Source organism: Mus caroli, chromosome 12 (assembly GCF_900094665.2).
Source record: "Mus caroli chromosome 12, CAROLI_EIJ_v1.1, whole genome shotgun sequence".
Taxonomy (NCBI): Eukaryota; Metazoa; Chordata; class Mammalia; order Rodentia; family Muridae; genus Mus; species Mus caroli.
Window position 1 is genome coordinate 97,208,692 of NC_034581.1, and position 11,972 is coordinate 97,220,663.

Below are 11,972 nucleotides of genomic sequence, written 5' to 3' on the forward strand. Positions count from 1 at the left end.
TTCTTTCTTCCTTCCTTCCTTCCTTCCTTCCTTCCTTCCTTCCTTTCTTCTTTCTTTCTTTCTTTCTTTCTTCCTTCCTTCCTTCCTTCCTTTCTTTTTTCTTTCTTTTTTCTTTCTTTCTTCCTTCCTTCCTTCCTTCCTTCTTTCTTTTTTCTTTCTTTCTTTCTTTCTTTCTTTCTTTCTTTCTTTCTTTCTTTCTTTCTTTCTTTCTTTCTTTCTTTCTTTGAGACAGAAAAGAAATGCAGCCCTGGCTGTCCTGGAACTCATTATATAGACGAGGCTGGCTTGAACTCCGAGAAATCTACCAGCTTCTCTCTCCCAAGTGCTGGGATTAAAAATATGCACCACGTTATACTGCACCCCAGCATTCTTTTTTGTTTGTTTGTTTGTTTTTGGTTTTTTCTAGACAGGGTTTCTCTGTATAGCCCTGGCTGTCCTGGAACTCACTTTGTAGACCAGGCTGGCCTCGAACTCAGAAATCCACCTGCCTCTGCCTCCGGAATGCTGGGATTAAAGGCGTGCGCCACCACGCCCGGCTGCACCCCAGCATTCTTAAGGCCCCTACCCAACTCCTGTCTCCTGGTGTCTGCCCTCAAAGGCTGGTGGTTGCCAAGTATTCTCCATGTAAAGTCTAGTGTTAGGGAGACAGTACATGCTTCTAGGAGATACTTGCCTGATCCACTCCACACCATAGTATGGGAGCAGGGGTCAGGGGTGCCATCAGATGGGGAAGACCTGTATGCTCCCTTTGATGTTGCTATGACTACATACCCTGACAGCCTTTGCCAGCTTGCTATGGCATCCCATAGACACAGCCTCCCACACCTTCACTCTGTGCTAGTGTTGCCTGACGCATGTCTGGCACCTCCTGCTTCTCCACCCAGCTGCAGGCTGTCGAAGCAGGTCTGATGTGATTCCCTCTCCGAGTGAGCAAGTGTGCATGGCACTTCACAGTGGACAGAGTGTTTTGCATTGGGGAGGAGTTCTCATCCTGCCTTACATGAGAGGAATCCAAGGCTCAGAGAGACTAAGTCACTTGCTCAAGGTCACACAGCTCGCATACCACACAACAGTGAACACCAACTTCAGAAATTATCTATGGTGCTTTGTGATCTGCTGCTCACCTCACAGGGTTGGATAAAATATTCCGAGATGTGTCATGTTGGTCTGGACCAGACATCCAGCTGTAACTAGTTCGTATCCACATCCAACCAGCTTTAACTAGTTCGTATCCACATCCAGCTAGGAGATTCTTCCCATGAAACCATGTGGAGCCACACACTGTGGCTGTAGAATGGGAGGTGGTCCTGTTTCTGGCAAGTTCAAATCCAGGTAGGTTCGTGCTCTTCAATGGGCAGGCTGGAGGAACTGACCCTTTGGAATCTGCTAGACCCCAGTCCTTTGCAAGAGGTCCTTTTAGGTCTCAGAGGCAGCGCCATCCTTGGAGAACCCCCTTACGAGTGAGAAGATGTTAGGCACCTGCTCCCACCCCTCCTTCAGCAGTGGTTCCCTCAAGACGCATGCTGGAATGTCCATGTGATTTGACTGGCCCACAGTAAGCAGCGTGTGTGTGTGTGTGTGTGTGTGTGTGTGTGTGTGTGTGTGTGTGTGTGGTGTCCTGTTTCTATGGCTCTATGGTCTTGTTAAAGAAGCAGAGCTGGGCCCCATGGCCCCTTGCAGACAACACAAATGCTCTTCTGCCCTTCTGGGAAAGTTGCCCTGGCACCTCAGCGGCTGAGCTCCGTGTTCACACCGGCCACAGCCCATCTTGCTGTCTCCCAGGTGATGAAGTGTGTCCTGGAAGTCATCTCCGACTCGCTGTCCAAACCCAGCCCCATGCCTGTCAGCCCTGAGTGTCTGGAGACCCTCCAAGGAGGTAGGAGTCAGAGGCTGGAGGAGGAATTGGGAGGCCAGGGTGTGGGAGGGTAGCTCTTAATCATCACATCTAGTGGTCATTGCCCCAGTGCCCTGATATGTGCTAGAATCTGGGGAAGACACAGGAATGGGTGACAGCTCCTGGGACCCTGAGGTTTGTAGACACTCAGAGGGACATATGGCAGTTAACTAGAAGCCTGGGCAGAATGAAGGAGCTGGAACAGCAGGTGCAGACTGGGTGCCCTGTGGACTAGGGTTCTGTGTGCTGTACTCCCAGTGTTTGGAGTCTCGCTGAACACCAGTAGCCGTTCTCTGGATCTGGGATGAATTCAGTGCTGAGTGGGCCTAAGAAGGACCACATCTTTCCAAACAGACAGCCCAGTTTGTCTAGCGCATGATAGCGCTGGTACAGGTAGAAAATGAGGAAGGATGTCAGGAGGAACAGACAGAACAGGCAGCATGGAAGTGGGAAAGGAAGTATTTACACACTCACTGGAGTCTGAGGTCCACAGTCCCTTCCTTGGAGGCTGGGACCAGAGTCAGCAGGTGACCTTTCTGCTGCAGTAGGAAGGTGATTGACATCTTGGAAATGAGGAATTTCCAATGCATTCTACCAAGACCCAGGCTTGCCCCCTGGTGCCACGTTTCCAGAATAAATGCTTGAGCTCAGCTGAAAATGTCCACACTAATCTCTTCTGAGGCTGGCCCCCGGAAGCCACCAGTAGCCATGCTTTCTCCCTGCAGACGAGAGGATCCTCTCTATCCTGCGACACCAGAATCTGCTGAAGGAACTTCAAGACCTGGCTCTCCAAGGTATTTCAGCAGCATACACAGTCCCACACAGAAAAGCCAGCAACAGAGCCTGAGGGGACCTGGGTGGAGGCTGAGTGTACTCTTCCAGGTGCTCAGTTCCAGAGCAGAAAGGCAAGGTCCTCTATGTCACCTGGCTCCATTGTCCAGAGACTAAGAGCTCAAGGCTCAGCGAGGCTCAGGGATTCCCCCAGGGTCACAGTGAGTAGATCTTGTTAAGAGCAGATACAGGTCTGCTGACATTCCTCTGATTCAGGAAGGCAGCCATCCAGGGGGGCCGAGAGAGAGCTCTTCTCTGCAGACCCAGAAATGAACTCACACAGAGAGAAGACTTTCATTTCCTGCGACTCTTTGTTCTATGGGTAATGGGGGAGGCAACGTCTTGCTTGCCGCTAAACACAGAGCAGATTACTGTGTTTCGGACGAGAGGTAACTTGCCCCCAAGAGATTAAGAAAACAGTAGACAGGCAGTGGTGGCACATGGAGTTCAAGGCCAGCTGATCTACAGAATGAGTTCTGGGACAGCCAGAGCTACCCAGAGAAATCCTGTTGCAAAAACAAAACAAAACAAAAAAAAAAAAACAAAGAGAAAGTAAAAATCAAAACTAATGAACAAACAATCAATACAAAAAAGAAAGAAAGAAAAAGAAAGAAAGAAAGAAAGGAAGGAAAGAAGGAAGAAAATCCACATATACTTTTCAAACAGGAGTGTGAGGCTGGGGTCTCATAGCATTGAAGATATACAAGCTAGACAGCGGCCAGGATGGAGATGTTCTTAGGCTGTAGTCTCTCATCCTTCCTGTTTGAGGTCGTGCTATAGATTGAACCCAGGACTTCATGCATGCTAGGCAAGCGCCCCACCAACTGAAGCCCAGCTCCAGTTCTAGAATCCATGGCATATTCATGGTATCTCCTGGCACGCGGAGGGTGGTGGGTGGTTTAGGGGTTGTTATAATCAATTTTGTCCTGGCTTTGTAAACACAAACAAGGTCTCATTGTGTAGCCACACTGTCCTGACTCTGCAGTCCTGCCTCAGCCTTTTGAGTGCTGGGATTGCAGGCATGAGCTACCATACCCACCATGCCAGGTCCATGCACAAGACACTGTGGGTCTGCCCCTTAAACATGTCCACTTTCCTCAGGGGGCATCCAGGGTAGAAGCAGGGCTGGATGCCAGGCGATCCGGTCTCCAGGGTGGTGCTTTTTAACAAAACATTAGATATTTTTCATGATAAACTTAAAATTAACTATTGGGCAGATATTCTATTTAAATAAATAAGTAATTCAATGAGACCATTAGAGAGGAGTGTGCTCTATTCCACAAGTCTGGATCTAACAATGCACAGCATCCAGTGCACACAGGGTTGGTTTCCATTATGAGGATACTGGGTGTGTCTTCAGCTACATCATCATCACCCCATTCCCTCCTGGGTTCCATATAATACCCTCGCATGGAGACCTCCCTCTGCTTTAACTTCTACCACAAGTCTGTTTATAACCTTGGGGAGCTCATGTTACCCCAGGTCACAGAGCTATAGGCATGGCCAGGGCAGGCCTGGAGCTCACTGTCGCTGGGTTGGGCTTATTTCCTAGCCTTACAGTGACCCCACAGCTGCAGAGCTGTGTGTCCTGATGCAGACACGACTGCAGGATACTCAGGGCAACATCTGCAGCAATAGCTGCAGGGGTTAGGTTGGCAGAGGGACTCTGGGCAATGTAGGTATAACCCTGGGCTCAAAGGTAGACATAGCACCCACCTTTTCCTGGGGCCAGACCTGGGGTTCCAGAAGAGTGGAGGCTGTTTAACTAAAGAGCACCCATGAGGAGTCCAGGTGTGCTGCCCTGGAGATCTGTCTGTTCCATTCGGGCCTTTATTGCTCTCTATGGTACAAGTAGAACTTTCTCACATTTCCCACTAGGGACACTGAGTCAGAGGGGGGTGTGGCCTGATGGGTATAGCTGAGAGCCTGTACCCTCAAGGGAGGCCTTCAGTGTATGTCAGGTCCACATGGAACCCTCCCTTGTCCCCTCCTACAAGGTGCCAGGGAGCGGGCCCAGCAGCCACCGAAGCAGCAGCAGCAGCAGCAGCAGCAGCAGCAGCAGCAGCAGCAGCAACACAGCAGCTTTGAGGATGAGCTCTCAGAAGTGTTTGAGAACCAGAGCCCTGAAGCCAAGCACAGAGGTTAGTGTGGCCAGCTAGGGAGGAAGGGAGCTATAAGGAGAACAGTAGTCCCCAGGCAATGCTGCTTCTTCACAGCAGGAAGTCAGCTACCATGGAACTTGGCCTCAGGAATCCCCAAGGGCATCCTGGTCCTCTGCTTGACCCTATCCATTTGTGTTTGCAGACACAGCAGCAGAAGCCCCCTCCAGGGACTCTATGGAGAAGAGAAAGGATTCTGACAAGGGACAACAGGATGGCTTTGAGGCAACCACAGAGGGACCTAGGCCTCAGGCCTTTCCAGAGCCCAACCAGGAGTCCCCCATGATGGAAGACAGTGAGTCCCCTGGGGAGGACACAGTCACCAATACCCAATCACCAACCAGCCTCCCCAGCCAGGAGCATGCGGACCCACAGGCCACGGGAGACACTGAGAGAGGCCTGAGTGCCCAACAGCAAGCCAGAAAAGCCAAGCAAGAGGAGAAAGAAGAGGAGGAGGAAGAGGAGGCTGTGGCTAGAGAGAAGGCTGGGCCTGAAGAAGTCCCCACTGCAGCATCCAGTTCCCACTTTCACGCAGGCTACAAAGAGATGCAGAAAGATGATGGTATGTATGGGGACAGGGACCTCAACTGATGTGTCTGGGAGATGGGTGGGTAGGGACTTCATGCCAACCTCATAATAACCCTGAAAGATGAATAGCATCTCCACTGTGGGGGGTAGGGGAGGGAGCAAGAGGCTCATTGAGGTTATGTAATTTGCCTAAGGCTACAAAGCTAATTAAAGACAAGTGTGGTTTCAAGCCCAGTTTATCTGATTCCTAAACCAAGTGTCAACCACTCCTCTACACCCGGGAGCAAGAGGAGCTTAGGGGGAGGTGTTCCTCTTAGAGAAGGGAGAGACAACAGGGTGAGCTTCAGTGAGGGGCTCTGCCAACTAGCTCCTTTGAGGTTTGGAGGGTCTTGCTTCATGCTCCCCAGTGGGGCTGGCTGGATCCTGAATGGTGAGCTTGGCTTTAGAGGTGGCTGCACGAAAGACCTTGAGGAGTGGCAGGGCCTGGGGAAATGGCACTCCTTCCTCACTTCCTGTTCCTGCCACATCTGCTCCAGGTCAGTCGGAGTCTCAGGCAGTGGATGGAGATGGAAAGACAGAGGCTTCCGAAGCTCTGCCATCTGAAGGGAAGGGGGAGCTGGAGCACTCTCAGCAGGAGGAAGATGGGGAAGAGGCCATGGCAGGGACCCCCCAAGGTCTCTTCCCCCAAGGTGGGAAGGGCCGGGAACTGGAACATAAGCAGGAGGAAGAGGAAGAGGAGGAGGAGCGTCTGTCCAGAGAATGGGAGGACAAGCGATGGAGCAGGATGGACCAGCTGGCCAAAGAGCTGACAGCAGAGAAGCGTCTGGAGGGGGAGGATGACCCTGACCGCTCCATGAAGCTCTCCTTCCGGACCCGTGCCTATGGCTTCAGAGATCCTGGGCCTCAGCTACGCAGGGGCTGGAGGCCATCTTCCAGAGAAGACAGTGTGGAGGCCCGAGGTGACTTCGAGGAAAAGAAGGAAGAGGAGGGCAGCGCTAACCGCAGAGCAGAGGTTGGTATAGGCAAGGGCAGCCACCCCCAGAAGTCCCTCTCCCACTGAGGTGACGTGGTTCCCTTAGGTGGGTGCTGGACTTGGGATAGGGGGACAACTGGCTTATAGCAGGGGCTCAACAGAGTTACTGGGTCAGGTGGACAGTGGGAAATGGCTGGAACTGGAGGCCTCAGACCTGCTTGAGGGACGTGGAGTGGGGGCATTGTCTCTGCTGGTATGTAAGCAGGACATGGGAGTAATAGGGTCAGGCATGGTGCTTTGGATGGAGAGCTTGGCAGGACTTGCCTGGGGCCTCTCAGTACAGACACCTCTGGTCCCAGGAACTGGGAACGGATGTTAGGGGGACTAGTGGTGACCGAGGAATACAGCCTGGTTGATGGCCATGTCCTCCTGGTCCCCAGGGAACTCAATTGTGCCTCCTCCTGGGTTCAAACTCACAGAGGCCACAATGGCATAGCAGGGCGAGCAGATGAGTCATGGAGGTGCTGGCAGATTTGGGTTCCACCTGGCCCTGGCTGCGTGACTTTGGGCAGGCCATTACCCCTCTCTGGGTCTCACTTGTTCCCCTTTGTGAAATGGAAGTATGGGAGTTCCTCTAACTTACCTTATTATCATAATCAGAACATGACCTTGAAAACCCTACTATGCCCAGGGCCACTTGGGCAGCTGCAAGGGTGGTATAGGGACACAGAGATGTGACCTCATGGGAGGTGAGAGCTGGGCTTCTTGGCAGAGCAGGATTCCTCCTGAGCTGGTGGGACCTGGCTAAGCCAGTGCTCCGGAGGGGGTTGGGCTCCTATAGGGAGCCTGATCTATCCACAGCCCTGACTTCAAGGCTCTTCCAATCAGGCAGAAGAGGACCTTCTTTAGGTCCTGCCCCTGTCTTTCCACCTGAAACAGGGTCCTGTTGATACCTGAGAGCAATAGGCTCTTCTTAGGAGTGGGCGCTGGCAGGAAGCATCTGTTCTTGGAGGTGGGAGAAGAGTGAAAGCATTGTGCTCAAGATGGGACAGCCCCAAGAACCAACCCCCTTACCCACCCATAAAAGCTTCTTTCTCATGGACAAGGGGAACCGGTAGTGAAGAAGTGGGGACCCTGGGTGTTATGGACATGGTGAGGCTTGGGAGAGTCTCGTTAAAAACTTCAGCAACACAGAATTCATACTCCAGAGGCTGCTCTAAGATCAAGAGATCTAGAATCCCTAAGTCAAAGGCGGCCACTGTCAACATTCTGTGGCCATCGCATTGGCAGGACAGTGTAGAGGCTCAGAAGAGGGTGTCCTGTTTCCCTGTTGGGGATCCTCTGGGGTCTGGACCAAAGGTCAGAGCCCAGCCGTGGGTAGGTCCATGGATGTTGCTCTGACCCTTGGCCCAGTGGGTACAGAGGCTGTAGGGAATGAACACTTTAAGTGGGACTGGCTGCACCCTGGGAGCCAGCAATGGGTATTCAGGCTGAGGAAGAGTCCTAAAAAGGAACTACATATCCTGAAAGAACAGGCTCCTAGTGGTCCAGAATCCCATAGAACAAAATGGGGTCTGGATAATCGGCCGTGGGGGCCTTGGACATAATGGTCTCCAGAGTGTCCTAGCATCACTGGGTGGCATCGTTGTGCCTATGATGTGGACAAATCTGGGGCTCAGAGGCAAAGTCACTTGTCTGAGCCTAGCAGCTAACAAACAGCAGGGCTAGTCTGGCACACTGTGCCATCGACGCTTCTAACACAGGCCACCCACAAGTGACCCTGTCTGTTCCCTCCTAGGACCAGGAGCTAGAGAGCCTGTCAGCCATCGAGGCGGAGCTGGAGAAGGTGGCCCACCAGCTTCAGGCTTTGCGGCGGGGATGAGGCCCTGGCTGGTGGGGCCAGCCATGGCTTCAAGGCCAGACTGCTGCTCGAGTAGGGCCGCTTCCAGCCACAGAGCCCAGGTTACCCCCTTTGCCCCTCACCTTCTCTTGTTCTCAAGCCCCTTCCCTGGACACTTCTGCAGGGCAGCCCTGAATGTCAGCACAGATCCCTTCTCTGAACACAGGCAGCTTTCTAGAAGTTTCTCTTCCACCTTCTTATCCACGGGGCACAACTGCAATAACTTCTGACCTTTGGGCAAAAGCCGAGAACTCCTGACTATTAAGATATTCCAGATAAAATTTATTGAAGGAAGAATAAAGTGTTTGGGCTCTTTCCTTTCTTTGATTTATTTCCGTAGCCTTTCCAGTCTGAGTTGGGTAGGGGACAAGGGACAGGATAGTTTCTACACTGGGCTGGGTGTGTGGTTTGGGAGACTCCTTTCTGGCTCATTTCCTGGGCAAGTGACTTTGCATTGTTGAACATCAGTTTCATCTGTAGATGGAGGTGCTCAACTGCCCAGAATGGGGGTGGGGGGTGGGGATGCACACCACCACAGGGGACTTCATCACATCCTGCTTGCTTATCTCTTAGCCACTCCTGAGCCAGGCATTTTCTGCTGAGACTGTCCTCCTGGGATGTCCCCTAGTTATCTTGGTGCTGGGTGGAGGTTGACAGGCCCCGGGATGATACTTTCCATTGGCCATAGGTTGGCCATGCTGGACTCCCTAGCATAGCTTCTTGTTGCTGAAGTCCACCGTGCCCATGACCACAGGCTTGTGGTATGCATGGGACCACAGGATGTCTGAAGAGTAGGGCAGGAACAATTTACTAGAAAAATAGCAGGTCTTAGGTCCAATTTTTAAAGAGGGAAACAGGCAGGGAAAATAAAATGGCACATTGAAGTCACAGGTAGAGCTGACACCCCTCCCCCCCCCCTTTTGTTTTTTCAAGACAGGGTTTCTTTGTGTAGACTTGGCTGTCCAGGAACTAGCTGGCCTAGAACTCAGAGATCCACCTACCTGCCTCTGCAAGTGCTGAGATTAAAGGCGTGCACCACCACAGCCCTACTGACACACCACCAAACTTTTTTTTTTCTTTTTTAGATTTATTTATTTTATGTGTGTTTTACCTGCATGCCTGTGCACCATGTGCTGCCTGGTGCCTTTGGATCCTCTGGAACTGAAGTTATGGATGGTTGTGAACCACCATGTGGATGCTAGGAACTGAACCTAGGTCCTTTGCAGGAGCAATAAGTGCTTTTAACCGCTGAGCCTCAACACACCAAACTTAAGACTTTTGTAGGTTATTCAATCAGGCCAGGCTGGGATGTGGTACTGTACCCATGGATGCTGGCTACCAGGACCAATCATTCAGTCACTCACCAAGCACGCCTGCATATAGAACCCACGATGAAGCCTGGCTTTGGAAAGCCATGGCCTCAGGGATAAGTCACATCCCTCCATGGGCAAAGCAGCCTCTCGTGAGATGGGCTTGTGTGTGCCTCTGCTGGGTTGAGCTTCAGACAGGAACTTTACCTCATCCCGTGCTCTGTCTGTGTACCTCAACCAGGTGGTGAAGATGATGCTAACCACGTGGTCTTAGCAGTCAGCCTGTGTGAGGCTCTCCTGCCAGCGAAAGCCTGCACCTGAGGTGGAGACATCTGTATGATGTCACTGCTGAGGCGGGGCTTTCTTCATGTTATGCCTCCTGATAGTTAATTACACAAACTCCCACAAGGTCACCAGAGACCAAGAATATCCACCAACGAAGACTTAAGTGGCAACGGACACCGTGTCACCAAAGGACCCCATCCCAAAGGCAAGCCACCTGCATTGTATCATGGGAAGCAAAGATGCAGCCCAGGCAGGCATTGACAGCCAGCTTTGTAGGCAGTACAGGGCCAAGTGTACGTGATATACAGATGTGCACACGATTAATGGGAGAGGAAGCTGCAGCCATCATGGACACAACTCAGCCTCTGGGGTAGGAAAGCTCTGTATGGGCCCTGGGTGAGCTGTCAATTAGGGAGCCCCAGGGAACTATTATCTCCTATGTCCTGCAGTAAGTAGCCAGCCCCTCTAAGATGCCATTAAACCCAGGAATCAGAAAACTCAATCCTTCCTGCAAAGGACTCTTGAGAACTGGTTAGTACTTCCTAGTCACACGCAGAAGGAAGAGGACCTAAGCAGGAGGGTCATGCTGCTATGGAGGTCAGTCCTTCTCTGCACAGAGCATTGTTAAGGGGTCATCCGCAGAGTGTACTGGCATTGGCTTGGGAGAGGAAAGGAAGCGAGTCATAGGTCTTTACCACGAGGGGAGAACCTGTGGAGCCGCCTTACAGCCATCATCTGAGCGGGGGGACCAGCTGAGCAACAGCAGTCACAACAGAGCTATCCAAACTGTGGGTTCCTGGACCCCAGGGGTTTCCACAGAGGGCCATGGCACCTGTCCATCTACACTAGAGGAGCAGGCTCTTTCAGGACAGCTTCAGGGCTCTGAAGTGACAGGTGCAGCGGGCCCGGCATGCTGGGGTGGGGAATGCTGTTGGAATCCCACTGGCTAAGTGACTGATTGAGAAGAAATATAAAAGGGCAGGGAACCCCTCCCAGAACACCAGTAAAGCCATCCAGGGGCTCTACAGCCAGCAACCAGTGTGACTACTCTCGACTACAGACAAGGACCAGTGGTCATGTCAGAAGAATGACAGCGTCCTTTTGTCTCTGAATGCCTGGCCAGCAGACACCACTTGCCCCAGCTGTTAGAGCCCCAGCTTTGGGGCTGGAGAGATGGCTCAGCGGTTAAGAGCACTGAGTGCTCTTCCGAAGGTTCTGAGTTTAAATCCCAGGAACCACATGGTGGCTCACAACCATCTGTAAGGAGATCTGACGCCCTCTCCTGGGGTGTCTGAAGACAGCTACAGTGCACCTATAATAATAATTAATAATAATAATAAAGAAACCCAGCTTCTTGCTCTGGCCTTTGGGGCTATCTATAAATGCTCCAAGACCAAAAGGGTTGGATTACTCTTTGCCCACTGCTTTAGTATAGGGTTTCTCCCTGAACTTGGGGTTCATATTTTGCTAGCTACGCTGGAAGCCAGCAAGCCCCAGTGATCTATCAGCAGTCTCTGTCCCCTACACTCCCGAGTTAGAGTTAGTGTGCGGATGCCTGGCTTGTTATGCAGCTGCTGGGATCTCCAAACCTCACCACTACATAGCAAGCACTCTAAACCACTGATCCATCTCTCCAGCACCCCCACCAACTCCCTGTGGAGCATGCTCAGCAGCCTCACGGTGATGCGCACTCACGGTGGTTTCTTCCTCCAGTGATGGGGCTGTAGGGGATGGTCCCCTTAGTCTTGGGGATTCGGTGGGTCCAATTTTCCAGGCTAGCTTACCCATGGTGTGTGGCAGGCCCCACCCACTCTTCCATGACACCCACAACGACCCAGTCCCAGGGCAGATCCCTCTCGGCTCCTTTGGTGATGATAGACACTAGCAGCTAGTGCTGTTCGGGGTCAATGTTTACAAAGGTTCAAAAGTGTCTGCAAGAATGCGGGTGGCCCAGGTTTCTGTTCCTGTTTCCAGTCCTGGAAAGTGCACCTGCTCACCCTCCTCTATTCCTGCACGGGAGACCTGACCCGTGGAGAATGCTGCCTGGCCAGGAGGCAGGTACTTGATAACCGAGGCTGGTTTACCATGTGTG

The 11,972-nt window shown here is 52.1% G+C and overlaps 1 protein-coding gene across 1 annotated transcript in view; it reads left to right on the plus strand.

The window, feature by feature from the left end:
- Positions 1 to 8,601, plus strand: part of Chga (chromogranin A) — a 10,816-nt gene extending 2,215 nt beyond the window's left edge. Inside the window, exons 3-8 of the mRNA XM_021179357.1 lie at positions 1,783 to 1,876; positions 2,620 to 2,688; positions 4,723 to 4,866; positions 5,030 to 5,446; positions 5,949 to 6,424; positions 8,184 to 8,601. Coding sequence (XP_021035016.1) covers positions 1,783 to 1,876; positions 2,620 to 2,688; positions 4,723 to 4,866; positions 5,030 to 5,446; positions 5,949 to 6,424; positions 8,184 to 8,267 — 1,284 coding nt within the window. The 3' untranslated portion in view covers positions 8,268 to 8,601. The remainder of the gene's footprint in view (positions 1 to 1,782; positions 1,877 to 2,619; positions 2,689 to 4,722; positions 4,867 to 5,029; positions 5,447 to 5,948; positions 6,425 to 8,183) is intronic.
- The last annotated feature ends 3,371 nt before the right edge of the window (positions 8,602 to 11,972 follow it).